At 37.5% G+C, this 20,960-nt stretch overlaps 1 protein-coding gene across 1 annotated transcript; it reads left to right on the top strand.

The window, feature by feature from the left end:
• The first annotated feature begins 68 nt into the window (after window positions 1-68).
• Window positions 69-20,318, top strand: LOC100257773 (small ribosomal subunit protein mS47). Its single transcript, XM_002283283.5, has 14 exons — window positions 69-357; window positions 612-692; window positions 969-1,037; window positions 1,402-1,465; window positions 10,989-11,068; window positions 12,528-12,611; window positions 15,610-15,694; window positions 17,025-17,110; window positions 17,202-17,323; window positions 18,386-18,446; window positions 19,461-19,559; window positions 19,650-19,751; window positions 19,843-19,884; window positions 19,959-20,318. The coding sequence occupies exons 1-14, from the start codon at window positions 229-231 to the stop codon at window positions 20,076-20,078; spliced, it is 1,224 nt and encodes a 407-aa protein (XP_002283319.1). The 5' UTR covers window positions 69-228; the 3' UTR covers window positions 20,079-20,318.
• The last annotated feature ends 642 nt before the right edge of the window (window positions 20,319-20,960 follow it).

Genomic DNA, 20,960 nt, shown 5'->3' with positions numbered 1-20,960 from the left:
TATTTTTAAGGAAAATAAAAAAATATAAAAAAAAATTAATAATAATTTCCAGGGAAAATGCTTCCCTGCCCCTTTCAATCAAAACAAACACGCCCCCACGGCTCATTGCTTTCAAAATCAGTGTGAAGAAAACTTGGCGGCTGGGATAACCGGATTGATTGAAATAGGCGTAGCCGAGTAGCTGAACGTTTAAGGCAGTTTTGGGCAGTGAGAGGGAGAGAGGCGAAGATGCAAAGAGCTAAAGCAGTGTTGTCACCAGCAGTGAGGTGTTCCCTACAGAGATTTGGGGTTTTCTCTCATCACAGAAGCTTCTCTGCTCTGCCAAATTATGCCCGAAACGATGATCTCCAAGAGCAGGCGAGTCTCTTTCTCTAAAACTCTCTACATTTCACGTTTAGGCTGTTTTGCAGGAAAACCTTAAACCCCTAAAACCCATAGACCCATCTATTTAACACGCACATTTTAGGCCCCCCACTTCTTTTTTGTTTTTTTGGGAAGGATATCCATGAACCCGTCTCTCTCTTTCTCTATCTGGAATTGGTTTTTTTTTTTTTTTTGAAACCCATGTGTTGTTTTCTCAAATGTTGTTGTGTTTATGTTGGCAATTACAGGTGTTAGTGGAAGGGAGGGCAAAGTCAAGGGCAGCCATTCTCAATAGACCATCTGATCTCAATGCTCTCACTATTCCAATGGTTTCTTCTCTATTAACTCAAACTACTACACTTTTTGTTTGTGGGTTTGTTCGTTTTGTTGTTTCAGTACTGTATGGTTTGGTTTTATCAGCATTTTTGAAAGCATTTTTCTTGCTTTCAGGAGATAAAAATCAATGCAGTTTTTATTTTTATTGTTGTTTTTTGTACTTATTTAATCTCTAGGCAAGAAAAGTAGTTTGGAAATGCTAGCCAAACGGGTTTCTCAGTCTGTACCTCTGTAGAATGTCCATATTTAGAAGTTGATTTTGTTTCCAGGTGGCCCGGCTCAAAAGACTATATGAATCATGGGAAGAAAACTCAGATCTTGGATTTGTCATAATGAAGGTATTCCATTAATCTTCATATCATTTTTTAGGTGCATTTGGTTTCATTTTCAGAAATGCATTTGTGAACTTCTCAAGAACTTTGATAATGAAAAAGGGAAAATATTTTTTGACTGTTGGATGAGTTTTTTATTCATTTTTTTTCAAAGACAACATGGAAAGAATTTTTTTCACAGATTTTATGTCTGGAAAATATAATATTTTCAGAGTAATTGTTGCTAACAGAGTTTACTAAATGATTTTGATGTGCTACATTCTTATTTCTGGAATTGAAAAGGGTTTTAGACATGGAGCTAAACATGTCTTTTATGTTTCATTTATTGATTATCCTTGGTGGCTTAGCTGCTATCTTGAATTCTTTGAAGGGTAGTGGCAGGGCCTTATGTTCTGGTGGAGATGTTGTTGCTCTCAATCAGCTGATTAATGAAGGTGTGTGGCCTTTTAATATTTTATGCATATTTTTTTACATTTCAAAATTTTGAGTTGGAGGCATCTCTCGAAGAAATTAAGTACGAAGTATTATAATACTGTTGATGACATACTCGGATACATCACGGCCATCTATTTGAGAAATAGGTTATTGAAAGTAGGATTATTTTGATATTTCATTAGGATATGTTTAGTTGGTATATTTGATTAGGTTAGGATCATATGCTTCTTTCATTAAACTTATTTTAGTTTTTATATGAATCCTTAGATTATCATCATCATCTTCATCATGCTAGACATAATATTGAAAGTATTATAGAGTGCACTCAAGTACACATGATGTATACCAATGGTGCTATTATTCAAGCAAAAATAAAAAAAATAAAAAAATGGAGATATAAAAAAAAACACTTAAATGGAGATATAAAAAAAACACTTACTTTCCTTGGAATTCAACCAATCTACAAAGCCTATCGTGGTCCTAAACATACCTTGTCTTATAAACCATGTCATAATATTCTTCCCTTTAATTTGATACGTGTTCTACAATCTGACAAAACTTAGCAGGCAATACCCTCCCCTATTTCACCCTCCTCATGAACAATTAATTCAAGATAAAGGAAGTGGTTAATTTTGTGTGTGTATATTATCTACGTTTTTTTTTTTTTTTTTACCGTTGTCCCATTTTTACTTCTTAATCTTATAAATCCTATTCCACATATTCTGTCATAAACCTTTAGATGCTAAGGTGTCTCTTGATAATTTTAACTTAGAATAAACTCTTCTCAAGGTCTGTCAATTAATACTTTGTTGTCAGAAAAAATCATTGACGATATGACACTTTACTGTCTATGCCTAGTAAGTTCATCCATGAACAATGTAAAAAAGATGGGGCTTAGTACTGGTCCTTGGTTATGATCACCATCATCATTATTGTTAGGTGCATCAAAAATTTCACACGTTATTAGACACAACAAAAATAGGGTCTCCATTATGTTTATGTGGAAGCCATTGAAAATTTTCCCAAACACATTATTAGGGGTGAGAGATACTGAGAACATTATGTTCATTTGAAGATCCAATCTGGTTAAGGAGCAAAATTAATGTAGAAATCCTGACATAAGTTGGACAAAATGGGGCACTTGCACCAAGAGAGAGTCCCTATGGAAATAGGTCATATTAGGGAAGTATGGGGCAAAAGAAGGAGGATGGTGCTTGGGGGTGGTGGGGAATGGCTATGGGGTGGGGTTATAGAGGGCTGTTAGGAATAGGTGGGAAGTTTTTTGAAGAAGAACTCATCTCATTATGGGTACTGGCTGAAGGATAAAATTTTGGATGGTCAAATGATGAGATAAATCTTCTTTAGAGAAGTCTTTCTCGATGTTATTTTCCTTAGCCATTGATAAAGACTTTTGGATAGCAGAAATGTGGGAATAGGTTGGGGAGGGAGGTCAGTGAAGTTCTTGCTTTCACAGATACTTCCATGATTAGGAATTGGAAGGATTGGAGATCTTTTTTTGGAGACAGCAATCAATCTCAATTAGAAGGGACAAAGAGGACAGCTTGGGTTGGAAGATAACCAAGACGAACAAGTTTACAGAAAAATCTTTCTGTGTGTCCTTAGCCTAGAGAAGAAGTGAGCCTTTCTTAGCAAGTTTAGTTGGAATCCGTGGGTGCCAATGAAGGTGAGCTTCTTTAGGAATCTATTTGGGAAGGATTTTAACTCTTGATCAGCTTAGAAGAAGGGGTTGGAGTGTTCTGAATAGATGCTACATGTGTAATGAGGATGAAAAGTCGACTGATCATTTGCTTCTAAAGCAATAACGCTATGGCGATTGGTTTTTTCTTTGTTTGGTGTGGCTTGGTTGATGCAGCCTTCTGTAAGAGGCAATCTTCTTGGTTGACATGGGGTTTTATTTTGGGGAAGAAAGTTTGGAGAGTGTTTCTTTATGCCTGTTTTGGACATCATGGAAGGAAAGAAATAGGAGACATTTTAAAGGAGTAAAACAGTCGGATCAAGCTATCAAATCTTCCTTTATGTGTATTTTCTTGAATTGGGCTAGCATGGATAGATGAACTTTTTATGTCAATGATAAACTTTGTAGATCGGTTGAGTTTGAAGTAAGATGGGAGTTATTTTTTGTGTTCTCTTCTTTTTTGCTTGTCTGTTTTTGGCGCTAATTGTATATGTCATGTACACCTTATTGCTCTTTTTTCAGGTGCTTTCTTTATAAATATATCTTTTTTGTTTTCCTATCAAAAAAATTAAAAAAAGCCTACCTAAGGTTAAGGTTTTTGCATGATTAGTTGCTAATAAGAAGATCAAGACCAATGATCTTCTACTTGTGAGGAGATCACTAAGCTTTGGGTTCGGATTGTTGTGTTATGTGTTTAGGAAGTAGTGAATCAATTGATCATCTCTTTTTTCATTACCTACTTTCCTTGGGGCTTTGATATAATTCTTTGGTGAATCCTTCTTGCTGGGATAGACTGAGTGTCTCCTAGAAGCCTACAAACATGTTCTTTAGAGGCTCAGCTGAACTCCTTTGAGGTATGGCTATTCTCACTTCGATTTGGATAACATAGAGGGTGGGGAATGCCATAATATTTAAGGATCTAGATATAGGTCTAAGTAGGTCATTTAGGACTCAACTTATTTTGTCTCTATAGGCTTCTGTTAGTTTGCAAGAACTTCCTTGAGTTGTCTTCTACTGGATTGGAATCTGGTTTGTAGTCAGGAGGTTGGTTGAGGAGAACATTTTGAGTGGGATTCTTCTTTCTTCTCCCAAATGCCATCTTTTATACCTCCTGTGTACTAGGATTTTGCTTCCTTTTTGTTAGTGAAGAATTTCTGAACTCCTTTATTGATTAATGAATCGGTACACACCATACACATATATATACACAAATGACTGAATAAGAAACAATCAATCTAGCTTAATTCTCTCCTAAAATTAGGAAACTAAATCATAAGGAAATATCCTAAATGATCTCTCCTTTTTTATTCCTAAATTAAAGTCCTAACTTTGGCATTATTTCAACACTCCCCCTCAAGCTGGAGAATATATATCATATAATCCCAGCTTGCAAGTTAAGTCTTCGAAGTTAGGCCTAGGTAAAGCTTTGGTGAGGATGTCTGCGGTTTGGTGCTTGGTAGGAACATAGTTTAATTTGACCGTCTCACTAGTCACCTTCTCTGTGATAAAGTGTCTGTCAATCTCAACATGCTTGGTCCTGTCATGATGCACGGGGTTCTTTGCTATGCTTATAGCTGCCTGATTATCACACATCATCAGAATTGGAGATGAACTCGTTTGTCCCAGTTCACTAAGAACCCTTTTTATCCAAATCCCTTCACAGATTCCCTGTGCAAGAGCTCTGTACTCAGCTTCTGCACTACTTCTGGCTACAACTGATTGCTTCTTACTCCTCCAGGTAACAAGATTTCCCCAGACAAAAGAACAATATCCGGAAGTGGACCGCCTGTCAATGATGTTTCCTGCCCAATCCGCATCTGAGTATACTTCAGTGTCACGGTTCTCTGTCTTTCTGAAGAATAGGCCTTTCCCTGGTGTCATTTTTAAATATCTAAGAATCCTGTAGACTGCTTCCATGTGTTCCTCAGTGGGGCTGTGCATGAATTGACTTACAGCACTCACTGCAAAGCCAATATCTGGCCGAGTGTGTGAGAGATAAATCAAGCGCCCGACAAGCCGCTGATATCTCCCCCTGTCTACCGGTGTACTTTCTTTCTCGATACCAAGTTTCTTCTGACTCTCCATAGGAGTATCAATTGGTTTGCATCCAAGCATACCGGTCTCCTTAAGAAGATCGAGTATGTATTTTCTTTGAGAGACTACGATTCCTTTCCTTGATCTAGCCACTTCCATACCAAGGAAATATTTCAAATTTCCAAGGTCTTTAACTTCAAACTCTTCTGACAAATACTTCTTCAAATTCTGTAACTCCCCCATATCATTTCCAGATAGAATAATATCATCGACATAGACTATCAATATGGCCAATTTCCCGGCATGAGATTTCTTGACAAATAGAGTATGATCAGCCTGACCTTGTTTGTAGCCCAGCTTCAGGACTGCTTTTGTGAATCTATCAAACCAGGCTCGAGGAGATTGTTTAAGGCCGTACAATGATTTTTGGAGTTTGCAAACCTGATTCTTTGCCATACTTTCTTCGAAACCAGGTGGTATTTCCATGTAGACTTCCTCTTCTAGGTCCCCATTTAGAAACGCATTTTTAATGTCCAGTTGTTGCAAGCACCAATCTTGATTGACAGCCAATGAGAGAAGGATCCTGATAGTGTTCAGTTTTGCAACAGGAGCAAAAGTCTCCTGATAGTCTATCCCATAGGATTGTGTAAACCCTCTAGCTACCAAACGAGCCTTGAATCTTTCGACTGATCCATCTGCTTTGTATTTTATGGTGAAAATCCACTTGCACCCCACAGGCCTCTTCCCAACCGGCAAATCTGTGATAGTCCACGTCCCATTCTTCTCAAGTGCATCAATCTCATCTTGTACTGCCTTCTTCCATTCTGAAATTTTTAATGCCTCTTGTATTGTGTTGGGAACCTGAGTATCATCAAGAGAAGTAGCAAATGCTCTGTAAGATGGTGATAACCCTTCATACGTAACATAATTCCCAATTGGATGATCTGTACATCTCCTAACACCCTTCCTCAATGCAATTGGCAAAGTAGAATCATCAATGCTGGGAATTAACACCTCTCCAGCCCTATCCTCACCTATGTTCTCTTCAGGAAGACTTGAATTGGAGTCAATATATTGGCCACATGTTGACTGTGATCCGTGCTCTAATTCCTGTCTTTTCCTCCTCCTGATGTAAACTTGTAAGTTCTCATTAGCAAGTTGTGGGGCTATAGGTTGAATAGGCATGGGAGACTGGATGGTCACGGGAGAAGGAACATTTGTGTGCTGGGCTGGCTGAACTGATGGCGGCATGGGTGTGGACAACTCAGTGGGCGCGAATTGGGAAGGATTTGGTGACTCTGAGTGAAAAGAAGGTACACCATCAAGAAAAGACTCCCAAACTTGATGTTCATTCATGCTCTCCCCCTGAACATGAGATTTGGGATAGAAGAAGACATGTTCAAAGAAAGAGACGTCCATGGTGGTGTAAAATCTTTTGTTGGTTGGAGAATAGCATTTGTACCCTTTTTGGGTTGGAGAATACCCTAGAAAAATGCACTTATTTGCTCGAGGAGCAAATTTGCTACGATTTTGAGGATACACATGAACGAATGCCGTACAACCAAATACTTTGAGTGGTAAATCAGAAGAGGCGGCATGGGTGTGAGGAAACTGTTTTAAGAAAAGTTGACGTGGGGATTGAAAGGTAAGCACTCTGGATGGCATACGGTTAATCAAATAGGTAGCTGTGAGAATAGCTTCCCCCCAGAAATAGTTTGGAACATTAGAGGAAAACATAAGGCACCGGGCAACCTCCAAGAGATGTCTATTCTTGCGTTCGGCCACCCCATTTTGTTGTGGGGTGTCAACGCAAGAACTTATGTGGATAATGCCATGATTTTGAAGATAAGTACTGAGACTACTAGTAAAGTATTCCTTTGCATTATCTGACTTGAGGACTTGTATTTTGGAATTGAATTGATTTTGAACCATACGATTGAAGGTTTGAAAAATGTGCCCGACCTCTGACTTTTCTTTCATAAGGAAAATCCATGTTACCCGAGTATGATCATCAACGAATGTCACAAACCATCGAGTGCCAGAAATATTTTTTATCCGGGAGGGACCCCACACATCACTATGTACTAGAGAGAAAACAGTCGAAGGTTTGTATGGGATTTGAGGATATACTGTTCGAGTATGCTTTGCAAACTGACAAATTTCACAGTGATAAGATGCTGGATTTTTATTGATAAATAATCTGGGAAACAATTTTGCAAGGTAAACAAAGCTAGGATGACCAAGGCGATAGTGTAACATTATAATCTCACTATCTTTATTGACCTTAGAATTTGACACAGAATTGAAAGACTCTGACATACTCTGAGACTGTACGCAACTTGCTTGAGAGACTTGGTTGGAGAATTGGCCACATGAAAGGAGGTAGAGCCCGGAACACAGTTCAGCACTGCCAATCATCTTCCCCGATTTCAAGTCCTGAAAAACACACAAGTTTAGATAGAATTTAGTAACACATTGGAGATCATGAGCCAATTTGCTAATGGACAAAAGATTGCAATCCAAGTTTGGAACATGGAGGACAGAGTCAAGATATAAGTCTTTAGTAAGTTTTATAGAACCTGTCCCGGCAATTTTTGACTTTGAACCATCAGCAATATGGACGGATGAATGACCATTACTTGGCTTGTAATTTTGAAGAATGGCAGCATCTCCTGTCATGTGATCAGAAGCACCTGTGTCTACTATCCACGGCCTCATTCCTCCTCGATTAGCAGTGAAGGCTACACCGGTAGTACTGCCACTGCCAACTTGGCTTAATAATTTCTGTAGCATCTCCATCTGCTCTTTGTTGAATGGACTCGGCTCGGGAACAGAGGTGCTCTCAGAGTTGGCAGCCACGTGTGCTCTGCCATCTCTGTCAAACCGTGGCTTTGGTTTCCAATCAGCAGGTTTGCCATGAAGCTTCCAGCAAGTCTCCTTATAATGGCCTGGTTTCTTACAATAATCACACCAAGGCCTATCCCGTTTCTGACGATCTCCACCACTACTATTAAATGACCGAGCCGCAAGGGCAGAGGCATCCAATGTTGGGGCAGGTTGCTCTTTTGATCCCATCATCACTTTCTTTCTACTTTCTTCACGTCTAACCTCTGAAAAAGCCTCCCTGAGACTTGGCAGGGGTTTAATGCCCATGATTCGGCCTCTAACATCATCCAATTCCCTGTTTAGTCCTAGGAAGAACTTGAACAGTCTCTTTTGTTCCACAATTTGCCTGTATGTTGCTGCATCATCCGAACATTTCCATGAGTGAGTCTCAAATAAGTCAAGTTGCTGCCAATACCTTGTGAGTGTGTTGTAATACTGAGTAACTGACTGCTCTCCTTGGCGGAAGTCATGTAGAGCTGATTCAACCTGAAACAGTTCTGAAGTATTTTCAGAACTTGAGTAAGTTTCTTTGGCTGCATCCCATATGTCCTTTGCAGTCCCAAACAGCAAGAAATTTTCGCCTATGTCATTGTTCATGGAATTGATAAGCCATGACATGATCATGCTGTTTTCAATCTTCCACTTCCTGAAACCCGGTTCTGTAGTTTCTGGCATGACTGCTTCTCCAGTGAGGTACTCATCCTTTCCTTTACCGCAAATGAACAGCAACACAGATTGTGACCACTGTAAATAGTTATGGCCATTTAATTTGTGTCCTGTGATGAGAATAGGAGAGGAATCATTGCCACCAAGGTTTGGAATTTCAGATCTGCCCCCTGATTCTGGTGACGTGACGCTGGATACTTGTGATGATGCCATTCCGTATTTTGTCATGGACCGGAAAGGTAGAAGAACACTTTTCAAGGCACGTGCAGGGACTGGAGTTGAGAAAAAATAGCCGAAGGACGCCGGAAAATCTGATCAGAGGGCCCGCGGAAGCAAAAAAACCCCAAAAGAGGCACGTGCAGGGCTCGGATTGCACAAACAGGTAGGAAGGGTGGCTGGTCGGCGTCAGGCGAGCCTGGAGGAGGAAGCGCGTCGCCGGAAAGTGGCTCACGCGCCCTCACGCGCCGGCGCGTGAGATGCAGTCGCCGGTCGGAAAAACGCGCGTGGGCGGCGCGTGGATGGGTTTCTGGTTCCGGTGCTTTGGGACAAATTGGAGATCTCCTCCAGGCGCTCCTTGCGGTGTAGAAAAAAAAACCGTCGCCGGAAAGTTCGCCGGAAAAGTTGCCGGCGGTGAGTGTTTTCTGACGACTATTCGACTGACTGGAAAGTGTTTTCTCCCTTGGCTCTGAGAACAGGGACTGATGGCCGGAATGAGAGAGAGAGAGAGAGAGATGATCGGATTGAGATATGGCCAGAAAGATTTGGCCGGAATGAGTGATGGCCTGAATAAGAGGTGGCCAGAAGGGATTAGGGTTTCAGAAAACTGGCTCTGATACCATGAAGAATTTCTGAACTCCTTTATTGATTAATGAATCGGTACACACCATACACATATATATACACAAATGACTGAATAAGAAACAATCAATCTAGCTTAATTCTCTCCTAAAATTAGGAAACTAAATCATAAGGAAATATCCTAAATGATCTTTCCTTTTTTATTCCTAAATTAAAGTCCTAACTTTGGCATTATTTCAACAGTTAGGCACCTTTTAGTACATATTAAAGCATATAGAGTTGGATTTGCCTCCATCATGTTGTGTCAAGTTAAATTTTGATGCATGTTCTCTGGATAGTCCAAGGCAATTAAGGATTGAAGGTAGGATTATAGATCATTATGGAGAAGGTTTCACCATTGAGGTAGACATGCTAGCAGTTTTGAAGGGTTTGCAATTAGTTAGGGCTTGAGTCTCTCTATTATTTGGTGGAAGGTGATGCTGCAATTTTATTTTAGGGTGTCAAAGAAACGAAAAAAGGTCTATAGAAGTATGATATAAAGCTGTACCAAATTTGTAGATATCAATGGTGAGTTAGTTGCATTTTCTCTTGGTCTTCCTGATTAGCATATCATGTTGCAGTTTGTTTACCCAATTGAGGATCCAGGTAGCTGGTCTCAAGGTGATTTTTATACCCCTGAGTTGTTGGTCCTTTCGGGTTTGTACATTCTTATCTCTTTCTTCAGCTGAATGCTTGGTTTTGCTCATATGGTGGAGGCAGATTTTTATTTATTTATTTTTTGTTTTGATCATATATTATATTTTTGGCATGATTTTTGTCCTTCAATATACTTAATTTATATTAATAATTTGTTGTTTCTTGGAGTATGATACCCACACTCTCCAACTATACCTAGTGTACCCATGTCAACATGACATGGGTGTGAGTGTAGGATTCTAGTAAGATATTCCTATGTTGCTTTGATTTTGATATATTTTTTATTTTTTATTTCAACTTCCTTAGCAGATTATTGCGTTAAAACGAAAAAAGAGAATTTAAGAATATTTGGGAGAAGAAAGAAAAGATACGGATAAAAGAAAAAAGATAGGTAGTTCTTCTCAAAGATATCTTTTTACTTAATTTTAATAGGTTTTTCTTTGGTTTTTTCCCCCTTTTATTAAGTTGTCTCCCCATATCCATAGCTATAATTTGAATCCTTTTTAATTCTTTCCCCATATCCTAAATTTTGGAGTTAAAAGAATGGGACTCCTAGATATGCACCTGCACCTGAGTCCAGGCAACCTAGTTCTAGGTAGATACATAGATAGATATATATAAATAAAATTTATTTCTAGTTGGAAAGTTATCTTAATTTCATGTCTATGGAGTCCTGATTGTGCATTGTTGGTTACACATGGAATTATTTCTGAAATTCTTCTCAACCACATTTTGGTGTTGTGCAGGGAAAGTTGAGGAGTGTAAAAAGTTTTTTGAGACTTTGTATAAGTTCGTATACCTTCTAGGAACGTATGTGAAGCCAAATGTGAGTATTCAATCCTTAAGAAATTTTGTATGTTGAAAAATGAGATAATTTCAGATTTTGAGCTTTTTTATCTAGGATTTATATTCTTAATTTGTGGAGGGTCCCATGTTCCAGGCATACTGATTTTTCTGTGGAGATGTCTATGGAGCACCTTACTTCTCTAACAGATCCTCAATCATTATTAAATGCAAAAAATACATATATTTTCTTTCTGGAGCAATGAAACCCTAACCTAGCCCATAAGCTAGGCTTCATCACTCCCCAGGTTTGGAGCCTTGACCTTCCTCGATGGGGATGCAGTGATACCACCAGGCCATAAGGCCAGTGGTTGAAGTAAGTTGATTTGATGGCAAACAATCTTCAAAACAAATGTGTTGCGACCTTTGTATGTCTGGACGGAGAATCATTCAGAGGCTGGGGGATATTGTTTTTAGTTTTTTTTTTTCCCTTTCTTTTTCTTGATCTTCTTTAAAGAATGGTTTATATAGGGTGTTGAGGGGTGAACTGACCATTAATTTCTGTTTCTCTTTATTCTTGCATATCTGCTAATTTTTGTGGATATTATTACTCTATACTTCTTGTATGCTTGGGTCATGCCACCTGCGATGTTTTTCTAAGACACATTTTACCTATTAAAAGCAATCTTAAATGAATATCATTTCATCAGGAACTGTCCAAAGTTAATCAGTAAATAGTTAAAAATAAACCAATAATATCTTATCAAAAACTAATGATATAATTTTTTATTTTACTTTTACTTTTCTATTTGAACATATCTTGAAAAGTCTTCCAGTTCAAGGGCTACAAGTGGAGCTGTAAATTGGAATGAGTTAGTTGGCTTAATTGTCTTATATTTCTTATGAGTGTGCGAATTAGTTGACTTGTTAGTTCAGCTAATGCAGTTGGATAGTAGTATTGTAATGGGAATTCGCATAGTATGGTTCATAGTTGTTGAAACAGCTGGAAAAGGTTAGGTGATTGATATAACTTTCACTAGAGTTCTTCAGAGGGGAGAGAGAGCTAAGGAATGTTGGTGATGCTATGGTTGCTGGTGCAAGGGATTTTCAATGCATCTTGAATATATGATATAGATAGGAAGGACAAGAAAAGAGAAGGATGGAAAACCAAGAAAAAAGAGGTATTTGGGTGCCACCCCCTTTGTCTGGTGCTCTTTAATATATTCTCTTGCTTTCCGCTCAAAGAAAAAAAAAGAGAAAAAAGAAAAAGTAGATGAAAGAAAGAGAGGGGGGAGGGAACTCGAGTTTCACATTTTGATTTTAACGGCGGCTCTTTTGTATTTCTTACCTAGAGATTATTCATAATCATTATTATAATCTTTTTGTAGATTTTTTTTCTCAGAATGAAAAAAAAAGAAGTTTTTAAAGTTTTACTTACCTCTAACTCTGTGTATCACTGTTTCATTAAGTCATTGATCATCATGAAACTGACATTTGCACAGGTGGCTATCGTGGATGGTATTACCATGGGAGGTGGCGCTGGAATTTCCATCCCGGCAATGTTTCGTGTGGTAACTGATAAAACGGTATGTCAGTGCTGCAGCACAGTGATAAATGCAATGATTTTTAATAGATACTGTTGCTTTGTCGAGTGCTCAATATTCTTCTCACTTTTGCATCATGTTAAATATCCCAATTGGATTATTTATCACTAGATTGATGACTTATTATGCAATCCTTGATGGATCAAAGTACATTCACCCTGCTGTATGACTTACATGTATCATTTTGCTCCTGCTGATAATGAGCATGGGTTGGGAATCTAGAATTATTAGATCAGTTTAATGGTATCTTTATACTCGATCAAGTACTTTAAGATTTGATCATTATTTCTGCTGCTAGCTTTGCATGAGGACACTTTGTTTTATTAGGATTCATGCTTCTATTATATAATTGAAATATTAATTAAGGATATTGCTGAGACTGAAGATCCTTTGAAAGTGTGCTGAATGCAGAAGTTTGTCCCAGGATTTGTGAAAGGAGGATTGTCTTAAGTTGATAGCTGTCATGGAGCCTTTTGTCAAATCTTGCTGATAATATGCTCCATATGTAGTTGAGTTTGGCTTTATGTTTGATTGACCATTCTAGGATATTTTAGAAAGAATGAAAATAAGGTTTTGCAGAATGGCTTTACCTGGCATCACTTTTAACTGAGTTTGGATTTGGATCCTTTTTAATCTTGACTGACTGTAGGAACAGATAAAGTAGATAAAAAGGCAACTTGATTGGATAAGGCTTACCTATCTAATTTGTGTTTTCTTTTTCTCAGAATATTTTCATTTTTTTATCAAACGCTTAAATAACTAATCAAATATTGTAGGTTAACCAAATGATACCTTACAGATGTTCAATTGACTTGTTGATATTTGGGTCCATCAGATGTAGGATATAGATACTATTTAACATGCTTTATGATTTCTAATGCCAGCTCATATCTCCCAAAGCTTAGCATCAGCAAGATTCTTTTCAGACTTATATCTGAGACTTGACAAGTAAAAGCTTCATCTCGGGGAATTTGTCTCAGTTATTGAATGGTACCTTGATGTCTCATGGTATATATCACCCATTAGTTGATATTCAACTTATATGTGGCATACTAGAAAACTTGTGTGGCATCATCTTAATATCATTGCTTTAAAAGGCTATTAAGGTGTGCACCATAAGGATTGGCTCATGGTAAGGCTCTGTAAATTAGTTCTGAGGTTAGCCTTGGTATAGGGAAATTGAGGCTTAAACCAAACTGTATTAATGCTTACATCGATGAGGCTATAGCCTTGAGGTTGTTAAGGCTTAAGCCTCAAATGTTCAAGTGTTTTGGGGCTTTGTAGGTTTTTGATATACATTTAATAAGAGGCTTAAGCCTCAATATTCAGTGGTTTTTAATGGGTGTTGTGCTTTTTTAGGCTTTTGGTATAGATTTTATAAGTTTTGTTTTGGGTTAAACCTTTTACAAAATGAGGGCTTAGTTGGCTTCCATTTAACTTTTTGATAGGAGGGGGTAAAAAGAGATCGAGAAGAAGAAATAGAGGAGTTGTTGACTGTTGTATTGGTTGGGCATATATAATAATCATCTTATTATATTGATGGATGAAGAAAAAGACCACTGCGATTAATGGATGAAGAAGAATAATGATTGGATCTTAGCATTGATAGGGAGGATGATAGAGTAATTGGATATGATTACGATTCCTTAAGGATCCTACCAGTGATCATGATGATCGTGTTGAAGACTATTTATTGAAACCAGGAGAGAGAGTAGGATTTTAGGAGAGAAAATGAGAGACTAAATTTAAAATTAATTGTGATGACAAACAAATAATTTTCTTACTATAAATTTATTGTTTTCTTATTATTCAATTCTCATGTCATGTTATTATTATTTTCTGATTTTTTGAGAATTTTATTTTCTTTATTATTTATTTATTTATTCAAGAGTTGTTTAGGTTGAGGCTTATGCCTCATTCTGCCCCAAGGCTTACACCTCACCTCATAAAACACTGCCTGCAGTCCACAACTTAACACTTTGGAGAGGTTAGCTTGCAGACATAGTCTGATGAGCAGGGTCCTGTGACCCAAAATTTAAAAAAAAAACTCTCATTAACTGGGATTGTCTAATGTATTGTTGTTTGATTCCATTATTCCAATGTGGATTTTTTGGTTGATTTTTGATGGTTGATTTTTTATTTGTTATCGTTATTTCTGTTTATTGTAGTGTATCACATAAAGCCATCTTTCTTATACCGAGTTTCATTGAATCCACCTTTACCAGGACAGGAATCATTACTTAAAAAAAGCATTCTTCTTTTATGGTGATATGCTATGGTTAATTGTTCACTTGAACCATGACTTCTAACACATTCTCAGATGCCTTTCAAGTGTTCAAAGAATTTATTGATATCAAATGACTAGTATCACTGGTAATGCCAGTTTTGGTATGCTGAAGCCGCTGAATGTACTATATAGGACCCATGAGATGGTGGCTTCTGGTCTCTCTCAAGGTTGATTGAGTGGTTTATTTGTCAGTTGTTTAAGGCTATGGCCAGAACTGAAACGATTTGGTCACAAACAGCTCAGGCTTGGTTTGCTTAGGGATAGGGTTAGCTATTTTGATTTAGCCAATGAACCCAGCTTGATCATTGTGCCCAAGTGGACCTAAGTTCAGCTTGTTAGGCTTGCAAAGAATTTCAGTTGTGTTTTACAGGTGTGAGAGGAACGTCTTAGGTTCAAGCATTTTGTAATGAATTTCTTAGGGAATGGATCCTATCCACTTCTAAAAAGTGATGCAATTGCAAGAAATGTTTTAATGGATAATAATTATAGCTTGCCAAAATATCACAGGGGCTAAAAAGGATAGAGAAAAAGCCATCTCAATGAAAATGCTTGTCTGCTGAGCATAGTTGGAGTTGAAAAACTTCAATTTATTTCTTTCTGGTGTATTGTTGTAAGATGGTGTGCGGTTGTTATTTTTGTTAAAGTAAATGGAATGGTGCAACTTGCTTCTTACTGATGCACTAAGGCCAGCAGGTTTTTGCCACTCCAGAGACTCAAATGGGATTCCATCCTGATGCTGGTGCTTCATTCTATCTTTCTCGTCTACCAGGATATTTAGGTAACATCATGTTTATATGGTTTGCAATATCACTTTTTCCCTTGCATAGCTAACTTCCTTGATATTAAGGACCTTAGATGCTCTACCTGCATTTATACACAGCTAGTAACTAGTTAGTAAAAGAAAAGAAAAGAAAAGGGAAAAAAAAAATGTTTCTATTTCATCCGCTTGCTTGCTTTTGTAGTTTCTAACAATGGCTTGATTTTTTTCTTCTTCTCAATATTCAATTGCAGTTCTCTCACAAAATCATCTTGAACTGAGGAACGAATGTCTTTTAAGTTAGTATGTAATTTCCAGATTTCAATAGTTAAAACATTAAATTGAAGTTGTAAATAGAATCTTCTGGTTTGCACCCCATTGATATTGAAAATTAGTAAGCTTCCCATCGTAGCTATGATATTCAATGTAACATTAGAATGCAAGCTCAAACTGCAGGGTGACAGAAAAGAGAGTGCTACCTGGGATCATTGGAAATGATGATACATCACTTTTGGATCTTTTAGAGGGTTATGACTTGGTGCTGAGTTCTTCAGCCCTTCTCTGAGGTTTATATAAATGTTTTAAGGCTCCTTGAAGGACATATGAAAACAACTTTGATATCTAACTTGGGGATTTTATTTGAAAAGACCACAAGTGGCAGGTTTTTTTTGCTTTAACCTCAAAGTGCTCCACCCCAACTCCACCAAAAAAATAAATAAATAAATAAAGGAAAAAAAAATATTGGTGTCCCTCTTATTATTCAACATGACAAATTTATACATGGTGCCCTCTAGCTATTCAATATTATTGCACGTCTAACATTTTATCACCCATCAAGCCAATTTTGATCCTTTTCTTTTTGAGCAATTTGATTTCATCACATCTTTAAGATCATATGGCATGTGCTCATATGATGACACTTTTTTGTGCTATGCAAGGGTGTTTCTTGAATTTATATCCTGTAGCTCTATGTCCATATGCCCAACATTATGATAATTGGGGTTACCTCTTAAGAACATCTAATATTAGGGTTTTAAAGTTTTGGAACATTATTAAGCATATATGCTAATGAAGCTGTAACTGCATTATTGATTTGAACCCATGCAACCCCTTAATAATAGAATTGATCATGGCTAGTGACATTATTTTCATATCTTCTATTTTGGTTTCTACACCCGAACAAACATTTTCAAGAATACAAATTGAATATCAATATCTTGATGGCCTATTGGTCTATGAAGTCATCTTATGATTTCTGTGTTTGATGCAAGTATCTTGTTTTCTAAATTCCTTCTCATGTAAAAACCAAAATAACATGTAATGCAAAATGTGGAATTTGTTGTTCTTACAGGGGAATACTTGGCTCTAACAGGAGAAAAGCTCAATGGTGTAGAAATGATTGCCTGTGGCCTTGCTACACACTACTCACTGACTGCAGTTTGTTCTTTTTGTGCCTTACTTCTTTATACAGGATCGGTTTCATTCCTCATGTATGTCATTAATTTTTTCTGTTTAACTTCCCTAACAGAGACTTCCCTTGATTGAAGAACGTCTTGGTAAATTGATCACGGATGATCCTTCTGTCATAGAGTCTTCTCTTGAGCAATATGGTGACCTTGTCTACCCAGATAAGAGGAGTGTTCTTCATAAGTAATGTTTTATCTTATGGTTTTCTACTTCTATTACCAGTTTTTTGGTGTCTTTGGTCTCTACCATGAAAACTTGTTTGTTTTGCTTTGGATTAAAGTTAAAATCAAGGCTTTGAAATAGCCATCTCATATCGGTTCTGTCAATGTTATAAGAATACACTTTTCCTTTTCATATTGTGGCCATGATACATTACCCCATAGACATGAAAGTCCTCTGATCAAGTGGGATCAGAAATGAAGTGGGAAAATCCCATATTTCCTTGTGAATTTTGATTTAGGAAAAAAAAAAAAAAAGGTTTTAGTTCTTGCAGTATTCAATGCCAAGCTATAGTTCTTTTGATTTTGTATAATTACAAGTGTGCTGTCATGAATAAAAGGCCTAGGTGCTATTTGGTAGTCGGAAAAAACTTAAAACTGGGAAAATTTATTAAAGAAAAAAAAAACTTTGGAATAATATGATATTTATTAGAATCTATGCTCATGTTTAGCTTTTGTATGCAGGCAGTGTAATTGGCTGCTTTATAGAACTACTCGTAATAATGACATGCTGCATGGAAACCAATAAAGCCTGTTTCCATTTTTTCTTTATGTTCTTATTTTTTAAATGACCAAGTTGCAGCTGATGCTTTGGTAGAGAAGGTCCCTGGGACCTCATTGACTTTGATAATTCTTGACCATAGTCCCTCCTTGAATTGGTGACTAGACACTTTGATTCAGAACCCTAATTGCTTGAGACTGAAAATGCATGAGAATGTAAGGGAAAAATGAGCCTATAAGTTTTCCAGTCTGTTTCATGTGTGGAAGTTTATACCTAAAGCTCACCAAAAGTGAACTTAAATCTTTTATGTATTAGTTTTGACTTTCCACATTCTTCTTGTCTCAAGTAAAAATTGTTAAGATACTGATGCCATTTACACTTGCAATCTTCTTGCAATAACAGAAGACTTAACTTTTATGTTTTTTTTTTACAACAATATATTTATTGATCAGAATATACAACAATATATGCTGAATGCTTCACTTCCACATGCTGATTTATTTTTCCTTTTCTTAAAATTTTCAGGATTGAGACAATTGATAAATGTTTCTGCCATGATACGGTTGAGGAAATTATTAATGCCTTGGTAAGCTTGCAATTGCATACATACATATACATACATATATATAATGTTTCAATGAACATTCTTACAGTTTTCTGATTATTTGCTATTGGTTTCTGATAAATTCTCATGGTGTCAACATCATGGAAGGATTTGGTACCCATCACAATTGGGTTGATTTGATGGATTTTTCACTGTCCAAAAGAAGCATGTTCCCTAACATTCTTTGAATTCTTCCTCAATTGAACAGATGAAATTATTAAACCAAGTTGAATTTCTATTATTGAACTTGCTAGCCTAAGTGCTTGTGGGTAGAGTTTTGATGAGGATAAGATTTAGACAGTGGGCTACGAATCCTTTTGAAAGAGAGGGGTGCCTTCGGGGATATGGACACAGATGCTGCACTCCCTTTTTTCATTTTGGTTTCTGTCCATGGGAAAAATTTAATATTGTGAACCTTCAAAGCTGTATATTCATGAAAGTTGGGTCTCTTAATAGTGGTTGTCTGCAGCCAGGTTTTTAGGAGGCCAGGATTGCCCCAATATGGTCCATGACCCAGACCAGGTCCCAGAACTGCCTATCAGACTCAGGTCCATGACTAGTTGTAAGAATGGGGTTATGATGACCAGCTGATGCTGGTTGAAGGGTCCACCAAGTAGAAGGGGAAAAAGGCCCATGCCAATCAAGCTCCCTGGTTCAATGGACAAGATCTTGCAGTACAGTACTTTCTCAGTAGGAAGTCATAAGAAAAGCAACTGTGATTAGCTGTGGCCATCTGTTCCTAAAATTTTCCACTTAGAGCAGACTTTCTTCATGTTCTTTGTTATTTTTAGGATTATATTTTAACTGGACCTCTCAAATCACAGTAGTTTTGGGGCATTTTTTTTTCCCCGAATAACTTTATTACACACGCACATCCACATGTGTTGAACTTTCTTATGCAAACCCACATATAGGGTTGTCTTGAGTTGCAAGAAAATCAGTAGTATTAAATTGTAGTTTCTGGTTAAGATATCATTCTGATATTGTTCTGCTCAGGAAAATGAGGCATCCAGTTCATATGATGAATGGTCTGCCACAGCCCTCAAGAAACTGAAAGAAGCCTCCCCATTGAGCTTAAAGGTTACTTTACGATCTGTGAGTTACCACACCCTCATGTCTCCATTCATTTACCCTCGACTTTCCTTCTACACTCTGTTTTGACTTGTTTTACTTGCCACATTTAAGATACGAGAAGGTAGATTTCAACCTCTTGATCAGTGTCTGGCTCGAGAATATCGCATATCTCTTGTTGGGATCACCAAATGGGTCTCTGATGATTTCTGTGAGGTATGAACTTCTCAAGTCATCATCCCTATGTAGGAACATCCTCCAGAACTCATTCTGATCTTGCTGCTTGTTTCAATATATTTACATGTAGGGTGTTCGAGCACGGTTCGTGGACAAGGACTTTGCTCCAAAGGTAGAAATCACTCTTATATTTCAATTGCCTTCTAATTTTCAGAAAGAATGTTGATGAATATCCTGAAAATGCAGTGGGATCCTCCAAGTCTGGGAGAAGTAACCAAAGACATGGTTGATTGCTATTTCACCCGACTCGATGAATTCGAGCCTGAACTAGAGCTACCAACGGCATTGCGAGAGCCTTACATGTGATGCAGATTCTCCGATGTATTCAGAGGGCAAGTGTAAAATTTTGCAATTTTTTTGTGAGCAGCAGTGCTGAGGGATATCTGGAAATACGCCTTTTAATTTCAATTATGTATTGTGATAGACTGTTAGCTCAAGGTTGCCACCCAAGGCCATTATTTTTAAGAGGGCTTGATGTGTATTTCAAGTTTTCTATACATTATTCACAGCTGATAACCAATAAATTGGGGTCCTTGTTTCCCAACCTATCTCCCATAGCATTTGAAAGATGTGTATCTTTTATTTTTGTTTTCCTAGTTACATTTGATAGGCAAGCACGATGATATATATCCAACACAACTCCTAAAAGGGCAGTGCACCAATTGCATGGGGGTGGGGGTGGGGGGTTGTACACCCAGAAGGAAAATCAGAATGTTTTTAATATTTCTATAAAATTCAATTTTCAATATTTTCACTTTTTTTTTTGATATTTTTATCCTTGCTAACAAGCCCAAGTAACCGTTAACCCAAAGAAGGTCAACCAACTATGGTTAACAAAAACTATGTGAGGATATCCAGGTCCTAGGAAGGGGAGCCAGTTGGTCTTCCGTCTTCCTAGCCACCCAAATCCATCATCCATTTTTAGTGTTGAAGGTTTTCACCCTTAACCTAGACCTAATTGTTTCATGCAAGTCTTTATTAAGTAGTTTTGGACTAACTTGATCGTCGAAGGGGATTAGTCGACTCTCCCAATTACCCTTCTTTGGAGGATCTCGATCTAGTGGAATCAATCAACTCGTTTAGTCACATGGCAACAGGGTGAGGGTGCTGTTGGGCTGCCCAGATTAGTAATTTGCAATGTGTGCTTGCGCCTGGAAGCTTGGTATTGATAGATGACCAAGATAGGTT

This window comes from Vitis vinifera, chromosome 4 (genome assembly GCF_030704535.1).
Source record: "Vitis vinifera cultivar Pinot Noir 40024 chromosome 4, ASM3070453v1".
Classification (NCBI taxonomy): Eukaryota; Viridiplantae; Streptophyta; class Magnoliopsida; order Vitales; family Vitaceae; genus Vitis; species Vitis vinifera.
Note: the sequence above shows the minus strand (reverse complement) of the source record. Positions and strands in the feature narration are given on the sequence as shown.

Excerpts from the sequence above, each read along its gene's own strand:
- LOC100257773 (XM_002283283.5), top strand. The coding sequence starts at position 229 with ATGCAAAGAGCTAAAGCAGTGTTGTCACCAGCAGTGAGGTGTTCCCTA. Across the intron at positions 12,612-15,609 it reads GTGTGGTAACTGATAAAACG|GTTTTTGCCACTCCAGAGAC; the intron begins GTATGTCAGTGC and ends TAAGGCCAGCAG. Across the intron at positions 19,885-19,958 it reads ACAAGGACTTTGCTCCAAAG|TGGGATCCTCCAAGTCTGGG; the intron begins GTAGAAATCACT and ends CTGAAAATGCAG.